Here is a 23,897-nt window from a genome sequence, read left to right as displayed (position 1 = left end):
TCCTCCTTCCCTCCCTCCCTTCTTCTCCTGCCCTTCCATCCTTTTTCTTCCCTACCTTCCTGTTCCTCTTTTCTTCCCTCCCCTTCCTTCCTTCTTTCCTTCCTCTCTCCCTCCCTTCTTCCTTCTTTTCTTTCCTCCCTCCCTTCTTTCTTCCATATGTCCTCCCTATCCATTTCTGTCTTCCTGTCTCTCCTCTCTGCCTCTGTGTCCCTGTCTTTGTCTGTCTCTCTCATACACACACACACACACACACACACTTCACCCAGCAGGCATCTTGACCCTCACTGAAGAGAGTCAGAATCTGGGACACCCCTCACTACTGAAACAGACACTGTCGAATGCTGCTTCCTTTTTTGGCTTTTAACCACACAGCTTAGCATTTATTTTGGAGTGAACACAGAACTAGCCTTGGTGCTATCACACTGCCATGCATGTCTCTTCACAGTGTAGTTTCAAAGCTCGGTTCTCCCGGCACATGGGCCAGGAAGGAAAAAAGGAGAACGTGGAACCATTTCATGAGGCTGATAATGCTTCACAAACACAACAGGACACTGTAGCTGGTGCTAGACTCTTAGGGTCACAAGGAAGCCAGCTTCTTTTCTTTTCTTTTTTTTTTTTTTCACAATTAAACTGAGAGGGGAGACATGTGTGAATGGGTTCCTAAGAATCTGAGGGTGGAGTGTTTCTGGAGGCTCTCCACATATAAAATACTGACTACCAACAAAGTATAAAGAAAAGAAAATGAAAACAAACAACTTAAAAGAAGCATGCAACTATATTCTATGTGAACTAGCTAAAGCCACCCAGAGACCTCCAGGAAAGCTCTCCTGGTGTCACAGGGTGTCGACAGAGTCAGATATGATTGAGCATCACAATAAGGCCACGGAAATCACAGCTAACTGGGACCTTGACATAGAGGTTTCAGGATGATGGGAAAGTCCATGCTTTCATCTCTGCTAACATGTACCTGCCCTCTTGGGATCCTTTAAAAGCTACATAAATTGCTTGATACAATGAATGGAGCAGAGAAGAGTGGTGGTGGGGTGGTGGGACAGGGCAGGGCAGGGCAGGGCAGGATGGTGGTCACAGGGGTATTATCATCACTAAACAGGGCAGGGCAGGGCCTGGAGCTGTCAGAGGTGCTAGACACATTGGATGAGAGAGATCTGGGGATCCAAGGGCTTAATCTGAAAAGAGGCTGGCAAAGGATTTCCTCAAGTTGCGGATGGTCTCGGCTTTGGCTTCGTCCTCATTCGATGATGACCGGAAGAAGGAGGACTCAGTGAAGCTGAAGGCATTGGTCAAGGACTGGGACTTGCTTGAAGATAAAAAACAAAGAGAATGTGAGAGAGGGGCTGTTGGCCAGCTAGATGGAGAAGCAAGGAAACATGCTGAGCCCCATTGGGGAGCCCGAGAGCCCCTCATGGGCAGGAACAGAGGGGATGGGAACCAGAGGAGGAGAGGCTCCAGGGTCAGGGTTGAGGGGGATGGAAGAACAGGAGGAGAGGTGGGATGCAGGTCCTGGGAGATGCTGTAATAACACCTATCCACTCAACCCCTGATTCGAAGTAGTGTGGGAATGGAATGGTTCCACCAGAGACATCTGGCCAGACCTTGTGGGGATTGGAGATGGTGAATGTAAGAGTAGGAGGAGAGATCCCTTGGACAGAAGCGACTGAGGTGTTTACAATAGGGAGCTCTTTCCTCCCCTTTCATGTTCTGTGGAAGTGTATCTCTTTCTAACTTTGGTCCCTGGTCAAATTAATCTCTCAATGCTTGCTGGGTAACTACTGGTGGCTGACTGACCCTGGGTTAGTTTGAAGTATGGCTGAGAGAGACCCTTGAATTATTTTTTCTATTTCAATCCTGAGAAGCCTCCGGATGGGGTTGGGATAAGAAAGGCTAGGATAAAAAAAAGAAAGAAAGGAAAGGAAGAGAAGAGAAATAGTCCTAGTGGTCCAGGTCAACTGGGCAGGGATACTAGGCTGCCTGAGAGTGTAATTGAAGGAAATGCCACTTAAGAGGAATAAAAAAGTCCATGCATGCCAACTGTGTCCTCCAGGAACCAGGGGTTTATGATATCTCTCTAGTGGATTTCCATCAATCAATAAAACCTGAGAGCTTAGTACAGTTCCTCATGCCTCAGCTTTCCCGTCAGTAAAATGGATCTGATTATTCTGCCATTCTCCCTGAAACCAAAATAACACCTGCAAGGTGCTAGGGGTTCATATATGTCACAAAGTATTTTTTTCCTCTCTTAAACACACATATTTCGGAATGATATTAATCCTACAGGTCATTCTGACTTGACTGGGGGAGACCCCGAGGGCTGGAAAATTCAGTCTGGAAGGATTGGAATGAGGTTTGGTTCAGCTTCTGATAAGAAAGGCTGGTTCCTAACTGCACGCTGGGATTCCCTCACCTCCCTTTACTTCCTTTCAGCTTTCTGCCCAATGTCCTTCCTCCAAGTTCCATTGGCACTCCTCAAACATCTGCTTGGAAGATTTGAAAGCTGGGAAACTCCCTGTCTCAGGGATCCTTGAAGTTTCTGTCCTTTTGAATAGAGGTGAACAAAATGCCCTGCCTTCCATTTAGGGCTGGGGAGGAGTCCTCCTCGGCAGCTGCCGGGCCTGGGGATGTGTCTCCACATGTGGGCCTCCAGGGGGTGGGGGACTCTTCTGCACGAACATGCAGAGGGTACCAGGAATGGCAACTCCTCCCCACCTGTCAGCAACTTCCCTGGAAGGCTTCAGCCCAGAGGCAATGAAAGCTCTCCCCAGGCTCTGGCTACAGCCAGGGATGATGGCAAGGGAGTGATTTGGAAGGCTGGCAGGAGAGAAAGAACCCCAGAAAGGGGTGATGAGGAGAAGAGAGACATTCCAAGGACATCAAAATGAACTAATTGCTTGCCAGGCACTCTAGATCTGAGTTTGGAAGCTCCATTTGGAGACCTATCTGTCACCACATAGGAGAGCGAGAATGGGAAATGGGAGGCTTGAGCCACTCAGATTCCAAACCATTTCTCAATCCACCAGTACACACAAGGACTGCTCCTGAAAACACAGTGGCCAACTACTTGGGCCTTGGATCTGTTCCTAGTTGTGTCATTGACAATGCAACCTGGATTCAAATTGTTATTTACCACCTGTGTGACAGTGGGCAAATCATATCAGTTTCTCTGGGTCTCAGTTTTTCCATCTGTAAAATTGGGTAATTGAACTGGACTGTCTATTCCACTTCTAACTCCTGTGACCCTATGACTTTGAACAAATAATTTCATTTCTCCAAGCCTTACTTTTTTCATTAGTAAATTGAAGAAGTTTGATGAGATGGTCCATAGAGTTTCTCTAAGTTATAAAATCATATGATTCCACGTCTCTCCATTTTTTTCTTCTCTCCAAACTCCACCAGACATTTTGGATATCTCTAGAGATTCCCCAGTTGCCCAACTCAGAGGAGAAGCAATAGATCACCTCCCTAGATTTTTCTGTAGAACCTTACAGTGTGACTAAGAGTAGTGTGATGGCAAGAGTGCTGGATTTGGGAGTCAAGAGACTTGGGTCTAAGGTATTTGCTGTGTGGAGTATGGTCAAATCATTGATTCTCTTTGTGCCTTAGCTCCCTCATGTGTAAAGTGAGGGAGTTGGACTCTGAGGTCCCTTAAGTCACCTGACCTCAGCTTTATCATCCATTGAATGGGCACAATCATATTAGTCCTGTCTACCTGATGAAGTTGCAATCCATGAGTCGTTATTCTCCTTTCCTTCCTTCCCAAGGCTGTGGTTGGTCTGCCATGAGTACTAGATTCCACTGAGTTCAGAGCTTGATATTTAATAGTGGCATCAGAATTAGGGAAAGAAGCTAATGAGCAGCACACTGGTGCAGAAGAAAGGCAGCACGGAAGAGTCAATGGGGTGCTGGATTTGAGGTTGGGAATGTCTGGGTTCAAACCCCAACTCAGACTCCTACTGTGTGTACTACCCTGGACAAATGACTTCTTTGTGTCTCAGTTCCCTCCTTCATAAAAATGAGAGAGTTGGACTCAATGACCTATAAGGTCCTTTCTAACACTAAATGGAAGGTCTTATGAATGCGATCTAGCTCACCTCCCTCCACTGCTACCCCAAGACTGCCATCCGTATCCCCATTCCCATCATTCTTTTCTTTCGTTCTTTTTTTTAATAAGCCTTCATCTTCCATCTTAGAATCAATAGAAACCAATAGGGAATTGGTTGTGTTTTGCTTGATAATACATGTATAATCTAGACCGAATTGCTTGTCAATTCTGCGAGGTGGGAGGGAAGAAGGGAGGGAGACAATATGAATCATATAACTTTGGAAAACTTATGTGGAAATTTGTTATTAAAATAAAAGGAAGAAAGAAAAAAAATGTGGATTGGTTCCAAGGCAGCAGAACGGTAAGGGCTAGGCAAGTGGCTTGCCCAGGGTCACACAGGCAGGAAGCAGCATCTGAATCTAGATTTGAACCCAGGACTCCCCATTTCTAAGCCTGGCTCTCAATCCACTGAACCACCTAGGTGATCACCCATTACCTTCATTCTTATCTGGCATTTTCCTGGGTACAGAGAATGTGGTAGGGAATTCTGGGAGTGAGCACTAGGCAAGACAAACTCTGAGGATAAGGAAGGTAGAGAGGGCAAGTCCATCTTTTTTTCCAAGAGTCTCCATATGGGCTGTCCAAATGATTCCTAACCCAGGAACTAGGAGGATTAGAGGCTCATTGAATCATAGATCTGGAGTAGAAAGAGACCTTGGAGGCCTGGTAACCTGCTCTTCACCCATTTTACTGATGAGAAAACTGAGACTTGCCCCAAATCACACAAGGTGGGATTTGAACCCAAATTTTTTTAAGTCCAGTCTTTCCACTATTAAAAAAAACACTTGAATCTATCTACTTCCCCCTTTTCCCCTTTGGGTAGTCTGTCTTACTCTCTACTCAAGCTCATCATTCAGAGTTAAAGAAAAAGAGAGAGAAAATAAAGGAAGTTGGGGAGGCAGGAAAACACACACAAACACCAGAATGATCTTAAAATAGGAGAGCTTGAAACCTGGGTTCTAGTCTCAGCTGAGTGGACAGAGCTTTCTGAATCAGCCCATCCCAGCTCTGACTATCTGTAGTTTTAGGGAAGGTATTCTGGGGTGGGGTGGGACTGGCCCTGAGCCACTTGTTACCCAGACCCAAGATTCTGATTCTGGAAACAGAAGGATATAAGGAAAGGGAGAAGACTAGGAGTTCCAGGGTCCAGAGTAAGTTTAGCTTTTTGCCAGCCTCTTTCTATCCTGGGTTTCCCTCCCTACCAAGGAGGAAACCTTAATGAAGATATAGCTCCAGCAGCCCCCAGAACTCAGGCAGGATAAATAAAGGGAGGAAAGGGAGGGAAGGATTAGGAATGAAGGGAAGGGTAGGGGTAGGAAAGTTTAGTGGTCTCTTACTTTAGCTGTGGATGAGGCTGGGCTTTCCGAGGCTCCCTCTGAGATGGCTGGGGTTGGTTCAATGAGCTGGAGTTCGGACTGGCCTGTGCGGCTGGGCCGCCGGGATGAGGAGCCGAGGAAGAGGAGGAGGAAGAGGAGGAGGAAGAGGAAGAGGAGGAGGAAGAGTGTGGTGTTGGTGTTGGTCCCGGGGATAATCGTCGTGAAGGCAGCGCTTTGCTTGGGGACTGCAATCCTTGGGGATGCCCAGGGCCCCCTAGGTTCAGTACAAGAAAAACTTCAGAACTTGACCATCTCAAAAGGGTTTCCTTATTAGTCACTTAAAGGGTTTTCCTACCTTCTTACCAAATAGGGCATCTACTCTGAGAGTAATCACCAACCCTGAGTGTGAGGGAAGGGGAAAATAAGACCCATTGGTCATTCCTCATCACCCCTTCCCCAAAGCACCTTTCTCTGCTTTCCCCCAGAAACAGCAGAAGATATGATGGGGCTCATCAGCAGAAGCTGGAATGGAGCTTGAGGAGAAAAGGAGGGAAAGGGCTACAGAGAGTGCAGATATCCCTCTTCTCCCAAAGCCATCTGGAGTTTTGTGGCATGGTACCCAGTACTACGAGCCCTGGCACCCTTACTGACGAGGTTCACATTTCACCTCTTCTCTCTGAGCATTCTAAGCCATCTCCTCCAACAGATTGCCACCCCCATCACTTGTTTTCAATCCCTCCTTCTCCACTAGCTCATTTTCTATAGCCAACAAGCATTCTTATGTCTCCTCCTTTCTCCAAAACCCTTCGTTTGATCCTTCCATTCCCCAGGAACCGTGTCTCTTCCATCCCTAGTAGCTAAACTCCTTGAGAAGACCATCTACAATAAGGCATCTCTACTTTCTCCTCTTTCACTCTCTTCTGAACCCCCCCAAATCTGGCTTCCAACCATATCATCCAATGAAACTGCTGTCTCCAGAGCAACCAATGATCCCTTAGTTGCCAAATCCAACGGCCTTTTCTTAATCCTCATTCTCCTTGACCTCTCTGCAGCCTTTGTCACTGTAGACCACTCTCCCTTCTTTGCCATTCCCTTCTTTCTAGGTGTTTGGGGCACTACTCTCTCCTGGTCCTCCTACCCTTCTATCTGACCACTTCTCTGTTTTCTTTACTGTGTCCTCAGGCAGATCCCCTCTTTTAACCAGAGGTGTCCTTCGGGGTTCTGTCTCGGGCCTTCTTCTCTTTCCCCTCTCTGTTCACTTGATGATCTTGTCAATTCATGTTGATTTAATTACCATTTCTAGAATAATTCACAAGGCTATGTATCCTTCCCCAAACACTCTGCTGGCCATTAGTCTTATATCTCCAACAATCTTACAGACATCTTTTTTTCAAAATTCTTACCTTCCATCTTAGAATCAATACTGTGCATTGGTTCCAAGGCAGAAGAATGGTAAGAACTAGGCAATGGGGGTTGGGGGGTGGTGGTAAATGACTTGCCCAGGGCCACACAGCTAGGAGGTGTCTGAGGCCAGATTTGAACCTCTATTGCTAGAGAAAGCAACACCATCCTCTTGGGCCCCCAGGTTTGTAACCTAGGGATCCTCCTTACCTCCACATTATCTTTCACCCCCATATCCAAGCTGTTGCCAAGGCTTGATGATTTCACTTTTGCCTCATCTCTCCAATATGCCCCCTTCTCTCCTCTGACATGGTTATGGGTCTGATACAGGCTCTTTCCACCTCATTCCTTATTGCAATAGCCTGCTGGGGGATCTGCCTACCTCAAGTTTCTCCCCACACCAAACCATCCTCCATTCAGCCACTAAAGTAATTTGCCTCAGCTGTAGGTCTAATCATGTCACCCTTTACTCAATAAACTCCAGTGGCTCCTTATCACCTTGGAAATCAAATACAAAGTCCCCCATTTGGCATTCAGAGCCCTTCATAACCAAGCCCCCTCCTACCTTCCCAGTCTTCTTACACCTTCCCCCTACATACTCTTTGATCCAGTGATACTTTTCCCTTGGCTATTCCACAAACACAACACTCCATTTCTCAGCCCCAGACACTTTCTCTAGCTGTTCCCCCTGCCTGGAATGTTCTCCCTTCCTCCCCTCTGCCTACTGCTTTCTCTAGCTTCCTTTAAATCCCAACTAAAATCTCATCTACAGGAAACCTCCCCCAACACCTCTTAATTCCAGGTCTTTGCCTTGATATTAATCCTGAACATAACAGTCTTGTATCCATTTGTTTGTTGTCTCTCCCACTAGACTCTGAGCTTCTTGAGGGACTATTTTTTGACTCTCTTTGTCTCCCCAGAGCTTAGCACAGTAGGTACTACACAGCACGTAGTAGGTGTTTAATAAGTGATTACTAATTGATTGGTGCTTACCATCCAGGTAACCTTGGGAAGGTCACTAAAGGGCTGTGGATCTCATTTTCCTCATCAACAAAATGAGGAGGTAGGACTAGACGATTTCCAAGGTCTAGTCCTTCCATCTCTAAAGCTATGATCCTAAGATCTAGGAGCTCCATACACCAGGGGTGGTGAAAGAATCCAAGAACATGGCATTGGGAACTGGGGCATCTGAATTCTGTCACTAACTCTTCTTGTGTCCTCAGAGAAATCAGTTAACCTCTCTTGGCCTCAAACTTACCACCAGTAATATGGAAGGGAAAAAACCTTCTCCTTTCCCTATCTCACAGGGTTGTTGTAAGCATGAGGAAATGCTCAGAAAATTCAAGTTAAGACAGTTCATTGTTCAACAGGTAATCTGAAGGTTTGACAGCCATACTCGTACTCCCACTACCATAACAAAATGAAATCCCTCTTTCCCAGATACACTCTTGTCTTTTGATACCATCCCTGTCTGGTTCATCACACTGGTTTTGTATGTGGGTTTTTTGGTGGGGATGGGGGAGTGGGCAGAGGTTGGGGTTGGCAGGAGCTGACTCACTCCTCTCCTTTAAGAAACTCAAAATTAATCCTTCCCAGCAGCCAGGGGTCCCTTCCTCCCTTGATAGTTGGGAAGATCGTACTCAGCAGAGAAAGGGATCCACTGATTTCCACTGAAAGGGAATTGAATATTTCCCTCCTGGAAAAAGATAGAAAATCGCCAAGACAGCCATGTAAGCCTTTGGGGTGGTCAGAAGGGAAAATAGCCTGTCCTGTCTGAGAGCCAATGCCCTGGGCAGCAGGAGTCATGGCCACATGCCTTAGTGCTTTCTGAAAAGGCTATTGGAAAGAGGATTCCATTTGGAGTCAAGGAAACTGGGCTTGGGGAAAATAACTTATATTCTGTGCCTCAGGTGACTAATCTGTAGAATGAGAGAATGGTCTAAAGTCCCTTCCAGTTCTAAATCTGATGATTAAACTATTCCCTACTCTGAGGGGATAGTCTAGGATTCAGAGCTGGAAGGACTCCCAGAAATCATGTACACACTGACTGGGATGGGGGCCACATGATTCTTCAACCCTGATATCAGCATCTTCATCCACAGGCCATTTGGAGGGAATGGACTTAGAACAATGCATCAGTCAGTGAGAGCTGGCACTGTCACTCAGCCTCTTCAAAATTAAAGACAATTTGTGCTGTTTGACCGACCCTAGGCTGGTCTGGTGCCTATCTAGCATCCATCCTTCAGCTGACCTCCCGCCTGCCACAAGTCATGGTTCCCTCACTGGTCAATACTTCCCATGGGCGCCGGGCCACCAGGGATGGCCCCTTTGACTTCCAAAGAGGAATCTGACAAGTTCGAGAAGCTCTAGGTTAAAAACAAATGTTTCCAAAGAGAAAACCCTACCTGGTCCCCTAGATAATTAGGAGAACCCTTCGTCTATCAGCAAACACAGTCATGTTCGTACTTTTTTTCACCTCAAGAAGGAAGGAGAGGCGCTTGGCATTCTTCACTTCAATAGCCTCCCTTTGAAAACAACACAGGTTGCCTTCTCAGCCTCCCTCATCCAGCACCAAAAACTCAGCCCTCACACTTGTACAGACATGCTTGAGGGGCCAGAAACTGTACAACTTTACACTGAAGACAGATGTTAACTTTTTTTTTTTTTATTGCACATTAAGCTGTACAAGAGATTTCACAGAAGAAAGGTACTGCAGTCACACAGATACTTCCACCATTTGGCTGAGAATCTCTCAGCTGGATCAGTACAAAAGAAAGGGGGACAACAGTCAGAAAAGAAATGGGTACAAACACCTGGACAGCAATCCTACACTGTGACATGATTGTCCCCCGACCCACAGTTATGGGGTTGTCCCTAAGCATGCTAACTGATGGGCAGAGGACAGTCAGGCTGGCCCGTCCGCTGGGATTCGGCAGCAGGGGCCGGAATCACGTTTCCCCCCTACTCTTTAAGAGGCTTTCTGCTTCCGCCACCATCTGCAGCCTGACTGAGTTCAAATGGCCACTTTACATTTTGCATACATGGCTCACAAATGTCACGTGGAAAGCACCTGTAAATGTTCACACTGACATGCAGACAAGCACCACCCACCGACCATCGCCAGCACCACCATTTAGACAGAAAAGTAAGGAAATCAAAAGATGTACTCCTCCCTCTAGGGAATTTTTGTCTTCACTCCCTTTTATGGTATCTGGAGGTATTCGTGCCTCTGATTCTACACTACCCCCCAAGAGTGTGTACGTGTGTGCGTGTAGGTATACACACACACGTGCGAAAAAGGGTCACCATGGTCGCCATCTAAGGGGGACAGATCACTATCCGTACATACCACCACGGTGATGCCCAACCCATTTCCCATGGCTTTCCCATGAGGAACCAGGGCACGGGCCCCTTATTGTCGAAATGCCTATTGACTACTTGTAGAACTTGTAGAACCAATGGTACCAACTCATCCAGCAGATTGGGGAATCCAAAAGAGGGTTCCCTAAAATGTCGGTCACTGGCTTTCTGTGGTCCTGGGAGGGGAATGTTAACGTGGACCCCAAGATCAAGAGGTTGGCATGAAGGCTCCGAGGACCAAAGTTTGCTCTCCCAGAGGAGGTTTGGAAAGGGCTCTGATGCCATTGTGCTTCGTCCCCAACCCCATCAGAGGATGGAAAGTTGTTGGGGACACTATAGACAAGGCTTAGATTGTTGTCATGTTGGTCTTACAGGGAGATTCCTCCTCTTGATGAAGTAGACTCATTGGTGAAAGCAATACCAGTAGCTATGTCTATAGAGAAGGCCACTGAAGTTGCTTTTCCCTTTTGGTTTTCCCCCAAAGGTACAAGTCTTAATATGTACAAGCTCATATCTGAGCAAAAGGACTTGGGGATAATTAGATCCTGTCTCCCAAAGGAGAAGGTCTCCCCTAGGATAAAACTCTTGGTCCTCTGGACTTCTAAGGGTATGATTGGGGATCTGAGGTGGAATATGGGAGGGGGGCCGAACCAAGGGCCCTTTTTCAGGCAGTGTAGCCACTCCAAAGAAGTGGACTTGCTTTAGATTTGGTCTCATTTGGCAGTGCCCTAAGAGGCAGACTGAGTGAATGAATGTATGCTGGGTGACTTCCCAGGTTTTCAGCAATTCTTTTGTTCAGTATCTCTGAAGTGATCATCTCTAGAGACAGAAAAAGCTAGGGGATGGTGTATGTGTGTGTAGGGGTGGGGTGGGAATACGTATTGGTCCCAGTTCTACAGAAGCCCATAGACCATCAATTCAGAAACAATGACAACAAAGAAAAATGACTTAGCGGAACCGAGATCCGCACACAGGAAACACGATTTTGCTTGGATATTGCACATCAGTTTTTGAGTTTGGAGCTATAATTAGGTTAATGATAGAAAGAAGAGGAAAAGAAAATAAAAGATGGAGGAAAGATGAAGCAGAGAGAGGAGATATAGAGCCAATTTATGAAAAGAGTGTTTTCTTTATATTTCATTTTATCACTTAAAAAAAGAAAGAAAAAAGAAAGAGAAGGAAGGAAGGAGAGAAGAAGGGAGAGAAGAAGGGAAGGAGGAAAGGAAAGGAAGGAAAGAATAAAGAAAGAAGGAAAGAAAGGAAGGAATGAAGAAAGAAAACTCAGGAACTCAAATCATGACAAATGTTTGCAAATGAAAAAAAGAGGAATGCCTTTGAAGTCAGTGGACAGAGATAGCGCGATTAGACCTTGAAAGTCTCTGAAACCTCTATCTACACTAGTCATGCAGAAAGAAAGAGAGAAGCAGGCCTCACTAAATAGCTCACACACTCACAGAGGTAAGTAAGCAAAAGGGTTGAAGTCAGAACGTGGGGCAGAGTGAGTAGGGAGGGGATGGGGGGCCAGATGGGTTAGGGATTTTGAGTTGGGTCTCTGCTCCCCACTTCCTCTAGTCTCCCACCACTCGTGTGGCCCCCGATTATCTGGAATACTTCTTAAAGATCTCATCTATCCATCCAGAGGATACAATCATACTGGACTTGGGAGAGGCACCATGTTTTGTTTTGTTGTACACTGTTGACAAACAGCCCTGCGAGCACAAGTTATACAGAGAAACGTAAAGAAGCATCACAAGCACGGACAGGGACAAGTGAACACCCAGACCCGGGAGCTGATGCTGCATAGGAAGAACCCGAGTTCAATCAGCAGAGAGAAAGAGCACTGAGATGGGGCAGGGGGAGGGGGTGGCTTTTTTTTTTCCTTTTCACTTTCCTTCTCCTTCCTTTTTTATTTTTTTTTCCTTTCCTTTTTCATTTTTTTGGCTTGAAATTTCTGCTTTGAAAGAAGAATGAACTACCAAACACTTAAGAAGCCTGGACTTGTTTGGGCCCCACTGCAATGCCATTACAGTCGAGAATATACTGTAAACAACCTTGAGGGGCGGGGCGCTGCGGTGGTGACTTGCTCAAATCCGGATCCTTCAGTGTCCCACTCTGGAAGACAAAAATGGGAGAGATTAAAAATCAGCACCATCAGCACCAACTTTGCCACTGAGAACCTCAAAGCTCTCTCTCTGGTCTGCCCTCCACCACCATGTTCAAAAGACTCCTGGGATGGTGACAGATCGCCAGTTGGTGAGATATGGGGTTTGAGGGTCCATTGTGCAACCATTCTTTCTCCCAGCTTGGTAACCTTTAGACTTTCACACATCCCGAGGACATCAGTCCTCTTAGCTCCATCTGATTTCTTTCCTTCTCTTAAGAATATTTCCTCAGTTTTGCAACTGGATGGCCTCTGGGCTCTCCTCTGGTTCTAGGTCTGTAATCCTTGGAACTCAAGAACCTTCTGACACTTCCTGAAGGGAAAAGAGGACTATTATGTGAAACCTCAAGGACTGGCTGAGCTCCCAGCTAGGGGTTACCCCAGATAGAGCTATTGTTTCACAGATAGGCTTGGCTCCCCTTGGCTCTGGACTCATCTAGGGAAAGGGAAAACGGGTTAGGGATCAAGTCTGACCTGTGGAATGATTGAAGATTCCTTGAGAAAGGGACCTAAAAGGAAAATAAATTACAGGGAATAGTTCTTTGTGTCTAGGTCCCTCTCAGGTTTATTTAAAAGAAATACTCAAGGCCAAGTGACTTTATAGGATTATTTTCTAATTATGCTTTATGCAACATGTGCCTGAAGATCCAGCTGGGACTGTGATCATTCTTTCACAGGTGCAAAGGTCCTCTATTACTTTATTTTTTTTTAACTCTTAACTTCTGTATAGTGGCTCCTAGGTGGAAGAGTGGTAAGGGTGGGCAATGGGGGTCAAGTGACTTGCCCAGGGTCACACAGCTGGGAAGTGTCTGAGGCTGGATTTGAACCTAGGACCTCCCGTCTCTAGGCCTGACTCTCAATCTACTGAGCTACCCAGCTGCCCCCTCCTCTATTATCCTTTAATCTTGGATAGGAAGGAAGGGAGGGAAGGAGGAAGGGAGGAAGGAAGGAAGGAAGGAAGGGAGGAAGGAAGGAAGGAAGGAAGGGAGGAAGGAAAGGAAAGAGGGAGGGAGGAAGGAAGGAAGGGAGGGAGGGAGGAAAGGAGGAAGAATAGATGGAAAGGAGGGAGGAAGAAAGGAAGAGAGGAAGGAAGTGAAGAAGGATTTAGGAAGACAGACAACCCACTGGATATGTAACAGATGAATATTCAAACCATAAAAGACACAGATAATGTGTCTTTATATAAATCTGAAGTAAAATGTGTCTTCTTCCTTTCCTCTCTCATCCGGCATTTTCTCAAGAAATGATGCCTTAAAAAGAAATAGTGGCATTTAGGGATATCCACACAGGTCAATCAGAAAAAGGGAGTATAACTTGATCCATTTGGATAAAGGCAAAAATGATACGTGCTGTCTTCTTAGAATGTAAACTCTTTGAGGGCAGGGACTATTGGGGGGGGGGGTGTCTTTCTAACTCCAGGGTTTGGCACAATATAAAGCTAACGGTATCTCTTGCGGATTGATTGAGATAGTTTGGAATAGTAAAAAACATGATGGATTTGAAGTCAAAGGATTTGGGTTCAAATTCAGTTCTGTCACATAAGCCCTGTATGACTTTGGGTGAGCCACTTAACTTAAGTGGGCTTTGGTTTCCTCATCTGTAAAATGAGGGGGTTGAATTAGATGACCTCTAGGGTCCTTTTGATCTCTAATTTCCAAATCTCTGATACTATGGCACTGTAAGAAACCACAAGGTCTCTCTTATAGTATTCTAACACTAAACATACCATAACACACACACAGACACATCTATATCTATATATCTACACCCCCCCATATTATACTACACTAGCACCCTAATCCTATACTCTAATAATCATGCTGAGGGTGCATACACAAAACTCGACTGATTTCTTCTCTCAGCCATCTAATCCAAGACAATTCCCCTCTCTCAATCCAGGGCATCACTAAGCCCAATCAGTTCTCCCATGTGAGTCTTACATTCATTTTCTCTTCTCTCCTCTTTGAGTCTAAGCCGTTATTGCCTCACACTTGGGTAAATGTGGACGACTGTCTAGCTGGTCTTCTTGCCTCCAGGTTTCCCCCCTCTAAACCAGCCCAACAGAAAATTCTTCCTTAAACACCTTATTTGTTATGTCTTAAAAGACTACTATGGTAGTCTTTTATCATTTCATCTTATCTAATGCTTTTTGGATCAAATTCAAATTACTTTGACTAGCTAAGTGGCACAGTGTCTGCACTGTTCCTGGGGTCAGGGAGACTCATCTTCATGGGTTCAAATCTGGCCTCCGATACTTGCTAGTTGTATGACCCTGAGCAAGTCACCTAACCCAGTTTGCCTCAATTTCCTCATCTGTAAAATGATCTGGAGAAGGAAATGGTAAACCACCACAGTATCTTTGCCAAGAAAAGCCTAAATGGGGTCATAAAAAATCAGATGTGACTGAAAAATGATTGGATGACAGTAACAATGGCACGATTTCATCACTCTATACAACCTAACTATGGCCCCATATCTTACTGCTCTCCAACACACCATCTCTACGGAGAGATTCTTCACTATTCTTGAGGAAGCATGGAACTCTGATTTTTCTCTCTTCTTTTCTACTCATTCTGGTCCTTCTTGTTTGGTTTCATCTATGAAATGAGGAAGTTGGACTAGGCAATTGCTTAGGTTGTCCCTAGCGCCAACATTCTCTGTTCTCTGTTCTAAGGTCCCCTTTGTCTTAAGTATTCTAAAGTTCTCTAAGTAGAGTTCCCTTTCTTCTCTTTTCTCCTGATGCAAATTATCTTTCCTAAGGTCTTGTTCAACTTCCCCAATGCTCAGGAAGCCTTCCCTTCCAGTGAGCTCAAATCCATAATGATTTTTCTTCATGCCTCCTCTTAATATATAGATGTCATCTATATATTATACACACACACACACACACATGCATGTCCCAAATGGATTTAAGATCAACATAAATAAGAATTTTCTAAGTAATGCTATTTGAGAATGGAATGGTCTGCTTTGGGAGATGGCCTAATGATCCATCATCAATTGCTAAAGGGATTCCTGAATTTGGAGGGAAGCCAGATTAGATCACCCCTAAAGTTTCTCTTGCCTCTTAGATTCTATGATTTCCCATGTTGCATTAAGATCTGATGTTTTTTCTGATTAGCTCCTTTACTCAGTTTTGTCTCCCCAAATTAGATTATAAGCTCTCTGAGAGTCCATACAGATCATATCTTCTTTTTTTTTTTTTTTAAACCCTTTTCTTCTGTCTTAGACTCAATACTGTGTATTGGTTCCAAGGCAGAAGAGTGCTAAGGGTTAGGTAATGGGTGTTAAGTGCCCAGGGTCACACAGCTAAGAAGTGTTTGAGGCTAGATTTGAACCCAGGACATCCCATCTGTGTTTCTTAATCCACTGAGACACCTAGCTGCCCCCTGGTCCTGTCTTCTTTGTATATAGCTATTTGCATGTTGTTTCTTCATTAGACTGTGAACTATTTGAGAGTACCGACTGGGTTTTTGTTTGCTTTTTTGCTTTTCCTTGCAACTCTAGCACTTAGCACAGTGTCTGGCTCATGGTAGGTGCACAATAAATGATTGTTGATTTGAGTCCTTCATCTTCTATACCCGGCTTCTCTCACCAAAGCCTACTAGAGGACTGAGCCACATAGAAGGATCACAGGAGCAAAAGCTCTGGAGGTAAAAAGTCCCTTTGGGGTCATTTAATCCAACCCTTTCATTTTGAAGAAGAGGAAATGAAGTTAAAAAGAAAGAATTTGTTAAAGGTCATTGATTTGCCAGTAAGTGACAGAAGCCAGAGCTAGGATTTGAACTCAGCCCCTCTGCCTCTAAATCCAGTGTTCCACTCTGTGTCTTCCAAAGATTTATTAAATGAGTACATGATGAAAGACACAGAAAGTGAGTGACTAGAGAAGATGAGTCTCGCTGTTTCTTGGGATACTGGCTCCCTGGGAGGGTTGAGTTGGAAGCAGAGGGGAGAGAGAACTTGTGTTAACTATCAAAGCATTTCTGAGCATTTAATTTGACTTTACTACTTGTCTTATACCAGAATTAGATTTCCATCCCTCAAAGAAGAGATGCATCAGTTGATGGCACCTCTAAAGGCAACATCATTTCCCAGAATCCCCCCAAAGAGCAAACCCAATTTGATGACAAAATCTAGACACATAATGTTGGAGAAGACATTAAGTGTCTGCCTGCCTGCCTGCCTAAGGAGGTCAGTTTAGGATTTCACAGACCCCTAAGGCATCCAGCCACCTTGGACAGGGTCAAGAGGTGCTGAAACTAATTCCCATGCTGTCCCCAGTCTATGACCTCTTAGAATCCTGGTCTTTCTGCTGTGATGGCATCTCTTCAGCAAAGCCAGTTCTGAAACCTGGCCCTGTATCTCCAATGCCATGCACAGTGCCTGGCACATAGTAGGAGCTTAATCAATGTTCATTACATTTGCCAGATTGAACCTCATTCTTTTACACCTAGCATTTCATGATTAACGAATCAGTCTGGTGACTGATTGGGTGACCAACTGATGTGAAGGGCCCTAAGGATCTTTTTTTTTTTCTTTCTGGTGAAGTCTACACAACTTAGAGACTGGCTCCATGCTCACTGAGTTATTTGCTTCTAGCACAAAGGTTGACGCCTCTGGATCTCCAAAGACAAAGGCAAGACAAGAATAAATTATGGAATCAAAGCCAGAGCTTATAGATAAAGTAACTTTAGAAATCACACAGCTCAGGTCAGCTAGGTGGCTCAGTGAATTGAGAACCAGGTCTGGAGATGAGGAGTCCTGGGTTCAAATTTGACCTCAGATACTTCCCTAGCTTTGTGACCATAGGCAAATCACTGAAACTTAGATGCCTACCCTTTACCACTCTTCAGTCTTGGAATTAATATTGATTCTGAAGCAGAATGTGAGGAATTTTTTTTTAATCCAGCTAATCCAATCCCTCGAGGACAAGGATTAGCTGATCACTTTTGCATTTGCATCTCCAGATTTTAGCAATATTCTTAGCACATGGTGAATGCTTAATAAATTGTTTTTCATTCATTTCACTCAACTCCAAGACTTTCTAGGTTGTTTGGGCTGGAATAGGAGGCCTGCAGGGTATTTTGAAAGATAAACCAGGGGAGGCTAAAGACTATTTGAGATAGTGAAAGCTGGAATTGCCTCTGGCTCTAGCTTCTCTTTCAGACAAACTTCAGGCATGGTCAAGGCTTAAATGGGGCTTCAGAGAAATGGAGTGATTTGTCCAAGGTCACACAGAGTGGGTGCTGGCAGGACAGAAGGCAGTTATAGAACAGGGTGTAGAGCCCCACCTGGGTCTTAAGGATATCTGACTTGCTCTTTCAGCTAGGCTGAAGTCAAATTAAATAAAGGACTCCCTAGTCTGTGAGGACAGATGGTCTGCTATGCAGACCCAAGGCATTTAAATTCAAAGGCTTTAGACTCTAAATTCCAAAGGCAGTGGTCAACTGTGGCCTCTTTCAGGTGGCTTTTGGTATTTCCCAGAAATCAAGAGGAGATGTGGGAACTACATGCTTAGTCTTCCCACAGCCCCAAGAGGGAGGCTGGGTTCAGTAAAGGTCAAGTCCTTGCTTGGGCACACTGATCCTTTCAGGGGGTCATGAGCCCTTGCCAGGACTGGCCTTCTGCCAAATGGGAGAGCCTGGGTTTGTCTCTGTCTCCCACCTGCTTTTCCTTTTCATACACTTTATGTCTTCTTAGCATGCTCTCCCCTAGATGCCCATCTCCCTGAGATGTCCATCTTGGACTCATGCTTTCAACTGCCTACCATCCGATATTTAGCTAAATGTTGTCTGATGATATCTTTAGGTATTTTTCTCCTCCAGAGAGTACACATTCTCAATGGGGTGGGGAACGTGGGAACCATAAAACAAGAGAGCAAGACTAACTTTTATTTAACTTATTGTTCTGCCATTTCAGTCATGTCTGACTCTCCATGTCCCAATATGGGGTTTTCTAGGCAAAGATACTGGAGTGGTTTACCATATTTTTCTCCACCTGATGAGGAAACAGATGAGGAAACTGAGGTAAACAGGGTAAAGTGACTTGCCCAGGGTCACATAGCTTTTAAGTGTCTGAGGCAGGATTGGAACTCATAAAGATGAGTCTTCCTAACTCCAGAACCAGTATTCTAACACTATGCCACTTAGCTGCCCAATATTTAACTACATTATACATGTTTGTATTTATTAATTTTGTATTTATGCTGTACATAATACATATAACAAAACCAAGATTTTCTGGGGCCACTATGTCTGGAGCTGAGAGATCCTGGGTTCAAATCTGGCCTCAGATACTTCCTAGCTGTGTGATGCTGGGCAAGTCATGGAACCCCCATTGCTCAGCCCTTACCACTCTTCTGCCTTGGAACCAACACTTAATATTGATTCTAAGGGTTCAAAAAAGAAGAAGTATTTATTAAGGGCTTCCTATTTGCCAGGCATTGGACTCAGTGCTGTGGATGCAAGGAAAGACAAACATGCCTTGTTAGCAAGGATCATTTCTGCATGCTCAGCACTGGGCACAGTGCCTTGAAGGTAGGAGGCACTGTCAGTGGTTCAGCATGAAGAAGGGCTATGATTTTATCAATAGAAGAGACACTGAAGAAGAGATAGGACCATATGCTTTCTTGCAGCACTCTAAAGACCATGGGACTTGGCCATCTGGCTTGCAGTGGGATATTTCCATGACTCCCCCCACTAGAATACCAGCTTCTTGAGAGCAGAGACTAGCTTACTTTTCCATTGCTTAGCACACAGTGCTTTGTACATAGTAAACACTTAATCAATACTTTTTTCTTTCATTCATTCATTTGGAATGGATAGATTGAGGCTTGGTATGAGGATGATCATTCTAACAATTCTGGGCTCATAAGAATTAGAACTGGGTCATAGAGATCAACCTGATTATTTTACAAGGAAACCAAAGGTCAGAGGGGCTCGATGTCAAGACCAGCCTCATGCTATTTCCCTTTCATCTAGAAGTGTCTAAGAATGTCCCTTCATGCACTAAAGTATGAATCTGTGATGAAGATGAGATTGTATGATCCAATACTGTAGAATGTGTTCCAGACTCAGTCAGGGAACCCGAGTTCCAGTTTCTGCACAGATGCTAACTACCTAGGCTGCCTCAGATAAGTGATTTCCCTTCGGCCCCTCAGTTTCTTCATCTTGAAAATGAGAGAGAATTAAAGTCAGCTCTGGAAGGGCTAAAGAGCCAGGCACGGAGTCCAGAAGACCTGGGTTCAAATCTGGCCTCAGATTCTTCCTAGTCCTGTGACCCTGGGCAAATCACTTAACCCCACTCTTCTACCTTAGAACTATTGATTCCAAGATGAAAGGTAAAGTTTACAAACAAAAACAAAAACATGGCAGGTATTGTACTAGGTGCTTTTTTTTTTTTTTTTTGGTAAAGATATTTTATTTTTCCAATTATATGTAATAGCAAATTTTCACACAAATTGTCTCTTCTTCCCTTCCCTCCCCCTTTTTGGAGAGGGTAAGCAATTTGATCTGGGTTACACATGGATTATCAGCTTTGCAAACACTTGATGCTCATAAGTAAGTGCTATTATGATCCCCATTTCCTAGTTCAGTGACTTGCTCAGGGAGACATAGCTAGGGAACATCTAAGGCTGGATTTGAATTCAAGTCTCCCTAATTTCAAATCCAGTGTTCTAACCACTGGGCTATCTCGCTGCCTTTAATGGTTGAGGAGGTCTTATTCCAGCAGCCTAAAATCCCACTGGGTAGGTTATCGTTTCTTCCACCTGTATGTCAGGCCAACCTTGGTTCTTTCCCATCAGAGACTCCCAGAATGTTAGAGTTGTTTTATTTTTTAAAATTCTGACCTTCTGTCATAGGATCAACACTATATATTGGTTCGAAGGCAGAAGAGTGGTAAGGGCTAGGCAATGAGGGTTGAGTGGCTTGTCCAGGGTCACACAGCTGGGAAGTGTCTGAGGCGAGATTTGAACTCAGGTCTTCCCAACTGCAGACCTGGTGCTCTATCGGCTATGTTGCCTCTCTGCCCCAGAATGTTGAGCTGTAAGAGACTGGTATAGCTAGTAAGCAGCAGAGACAAGACTGAAGTACAGGTCCTCTTGGCGCTTGAAAGACCTGGATTCGAATCCCGCCTCTGAGTTTCCTCCCTACATGAGCTTAGACCTCTCTGAGCCTCTGTTCCCTTGTCTATAATCCAAGGGAGATGCACTCCATGGCCCCCGAGTTTCCTCCCAGTCTCCCTTGATGATCTTTTCATCCCAGAGGCCAGAGCTCTTCCTATGACCCCGGTGCTGCTCTGCTCCATCTTCGCCTCCGACCCCGAGGCCAGGCTTGGAGGTGAGGGGTTGGGGGAGAGGAGGCCCTGAGTAAGGGCTGAGATCATCATCTCCTTTCTAATCCCCAAACAGGGAACTTCAGGCCAGCCCAGGAGCCAGAGCCTGGGAATGGCCGGCGCGAGGGAGCTGCCGGGCTCCCCTGGGCTCCATCAGGACCGCGTCCTGGAGGTTTCTGGGGGGGCAGAGAGGGAGGGAGCATTCCTCAAGGGGCTGCTCACTGCCAGGCCGAGACATTCCGGCTCCTTTGGCCTTGGGGCTGCTCAGGGCTCCTTCCCTCTGGGGTTTGGCTTCCTCGGGATCTATCTTTGGTCACCAATAGCGAGGCTCGGGGGCGCCTGAGAACGGGAATTCTTGGGGCGCGCATCTTCCTCCCAGCATCCCTCTTGGAGACAACAAACAGTCCAAGAGTGGCTCGGAGAGTGGGAGGTGGACGTTTCCTCCCTGGCTCTGTTCCTCGTGCTCGGATCCAGGACCAAAGGTGGGGCATTAGTGCCAGGGGCAGAGAGGGCCGCGATGGGACAGACTGGGAAGAACCAGGCGCTGTAAGGGCTGGAGATCGTGGGGGCTCAGACTCAGACCTAAAAAGGGCCTCCGACACATCTAGTCTGACTCCCCACATCTTACAGATGAGGAAACTGAAGCCCAAAGAAGGTGAATCATTTCCCCAAGGTCTTGGGATAGGATTTGAACTCAGGTCCTCTGACTGCCAAACCAGCGCTCTTTCCACTGAGGAGGAAGGATTCCCTTCCTAGTAGCCGTGGGATCATCTGATGCCTCGAGGGCAAAGTCGATGCCCGGTTCTGAGTACCAGAAAATCCGGGAGATGTGGGCACCGTCTGGAGCCGGGCTAAGCGGGTTAGAGTCCACACTCGGGGAACATGGTCTGGCTGCAGGGGGAAGGCCTGAGTCAGGCAGGAAGGCCCAAGGAAGGCTGGAGCCCACGCAGAGGGGGCCCGGTCGGGGCTCCAGTTCTAAGCCAAGGCCTGAGGAAACAGGTGGGAAATGGAATTTGGCATCTCAGGACCTGGACCAGGCAGGTCGGCCCATGGAGCAGCGAGGCCGGCTGTGGCTTCCAGGGCAGGGGCAGTCTGCCCTCTGGCCCAGCCTTCCTGGCGTGGGGAGCCGCAGAGAACAATTAGGCTGGCAGCTTCGGGGCGGCCGTCAGACACCCACAGGTTCCTCTGAGCAGTTCTAACAGCATCAGGGAAGGGCAAAGCCTCGGCGGCCTCTCTGGGAGCCTCCCTCCCCAGCCCCCTCTAGCAGCCTGCATCCCATTCCTCCGGGCCTTGTTCTCCCTTGCCGAAGGCTGAGCCCCAAATGGCTCAAGGTGTTTCCTTTTCTCGCATCGTTAGCCTTTTGGAGAAGCCCCATCTTCTCCTCCCCCAATGCCTCAGCTTCCAAAGAATGACTTTCTACTAGTGAAAGGGCAGACCCTTCGAAAGGAAATGGAGGAGGTATTTTTGGCTGCTGGGCCTGGAGCCATCTGGTAGGATGCCAAACTTGGCAGGGGGTTCCGATGTCCAGAGGGTCATCGCGAGGCCCCACAGGGACAAAGTGTGGGAGCGTCCCTGCCTGCCTTCACAGCGCTCCAAAACGATGACCAGAGAGACTTGAGGGGCCGCCCAAAGCGAGGAGAGGCTGCAGGCTGGGATGACCCGGTCCTATTTCCTTCAGAATGGGGAGAACCGAGTCAGAGGGATCAGAGGACCCAAGGAAAGGGGCCCCCCACAAAGAAGAGGTGGCCCCGAGTTACGAGAAGGAAACGGCCCGGGCTCAGCAGGTCTCTGGGACCCCGAGCTTCCCCAATCCCGTAAATCAGGGAGAACTTGCTTCCCAGCACCCGGGCTAGATGGCCAAGGAGTGGCCTTCAGGGTCTTCCAGCTTCCTCATGCCACAGTGCCCAGAGCAGGGGACTGACAGACAGGGAGCGGCCATTCTCACCCACGAATTCGGGCAGATTGTTTTATCTCCTCGGGCCTCAGTTTCCCCCTCTGTGAAGTAGGAGGACTTGGACTAAATAATCTGGTCACAAAACATGAAAGTTTAGAGCTGAAAAGGGCAGGCGGCTGTTTTTTTTGCCTCTGTTTGTAGATCCAGCCCTTGGCAAAGAGCCTGGCAAAAGCGGGCACTTAATGCTAGTAGACCGACTTTGAGACCATCTAGTCCGGCTTCTTCACTTTGTAGGAGAGGACTGAGAGGGAAGCTGACTTGGAAGGGATGTGTGACCTTGGTCCTGCCTCCGGCCAGGATCAGGGCCGGAATGAGAATCTGGGCCCTCCGACTCCCCCGGTTACCCCACCGGGCAGGGCCGGCCTTCCTGCCTCCCATCACTTGGGATTCTCTGATGAGCCACTGAGGCCGTTAAAAGAAATTCAGAGCTTTTCAGTGGGCCCTGAAGGGGTCCCAGCTTCCAGCCAAAGAGCTTTGGGAGAAAAGTTTCCAGCAGCCCACGAGGGAGGCGAGGGAGCGAGGGGCAGGGTGGGGACGTGGGGGCTACAGAAAAGAGAGGCCCTTCTCCTTGGCCTCTAGTTATCAGCAAACGAGGCCAGGCAGAGGGGGAGCCGCTCAATTGTTGTCTCGATCCTATCTGAGGTCCTGGCAGGACGCAGGGCCCAGCCTCACTGGCGGAGGAAGGAAAGACACTGAGTGAGTCAACTGCTGAGAGTGTGTTGGTCTAAGTCCAGATGCCCCCTCCCCTCCCCACCCCCACCCGCTCCCCCTCCATAGAGGAAGGGCCCTGTGCTTGCTCAGCAGTATTTGAGACAGGAAATTGGGAAAGGGTCCCAGGGTCTGGCCCCAGGAAAGAGGCCGGCTCCTGGCCGGACACTGATGCCATTCCCTCCTGATTGGCTGTCTCCCCCCCAGGCTCAGGACCCTACAGGGAATGAGGCACGGCGAAAAAATGTGGTCTGAAGGCTGCAGGTTCAGCTCTCAGAAAGGAGGTCTGCCATGTTCTCAGGCACTCAGGCTCCTTCCAAGCCCCATGCTTTGGCTGTTGGCTTTCAGAGAGAAGAGACAACACCTACACTCCCTCTCTCCCTCTCTCTCCCTTTCTCCCTATCCCTCCCTCTCTCCCTGTCCCCACCTCCCTTCCTCTCTCTCTCTCTCTCTCTCTCTCTCTCTCTCTCTCTCTCATTTCTCCCTATCCCTCCCTCTCTCCCTGTCTTCTCTCCTCCTTCTCTCTCTCCCTCCCTCTCTCTCTCC

The 23,897-nt window shown here is 46.8% G+C and overlaps 1 protein-coding gene across 1 annotated transcript in view; it reads right to left on the bottom strand.

Annotated features, from left to right (window-relative positions):
* Positions 1 to 1,062: 1,062 nt before the first annotated feature.
* Positions 1,063 to 23,897, bottom strand: part of SYN2 (synapsin II) — a 262,231-nt gene continuing 239,396 nt past the window's right edge. Inside the window, exons 11-13 of the mRNA XM_044666461.1 lie at positions 12,246 to 12,306; positions 5,455 to 5,707; positions 1,063 to 1,318 (exon numbers count right to left, since the gene is read on the bottom strand). Coding sequence (XP_044522396.1) covers positions 1,183 to 1,318; positions 5,455 to 5,707; positions 12,246 to 12,306 — 450 coding nt within the window. The 3' untranslated portion in view covers positions 1,063 to 1,182. The remainder of the gene's footprint in view (positions 1,319 to 5,454; positions 5,708 to 12,245; positions 12,307 to 23,897) is intronic.

This window comes from Gracilinanus agilis, chromosome 1, assembly GCF_016433145.1.
Source record: "Gracilinanus agilis isolate LMUSP501 chromosome 1, AgileGrace, whole genome shotgun sequence".
Classification (NCBI taxonomy): domain Eukaryota; kingdom Metazoa; phylum Chordata; class Mammalia; order Didelphimorphia; family Didelphidae; genus Gracilinanus; species Gracilinanus agilis.
This window is presented reverse-complemented; position numbering and strand designations above follow the sequence as displayed.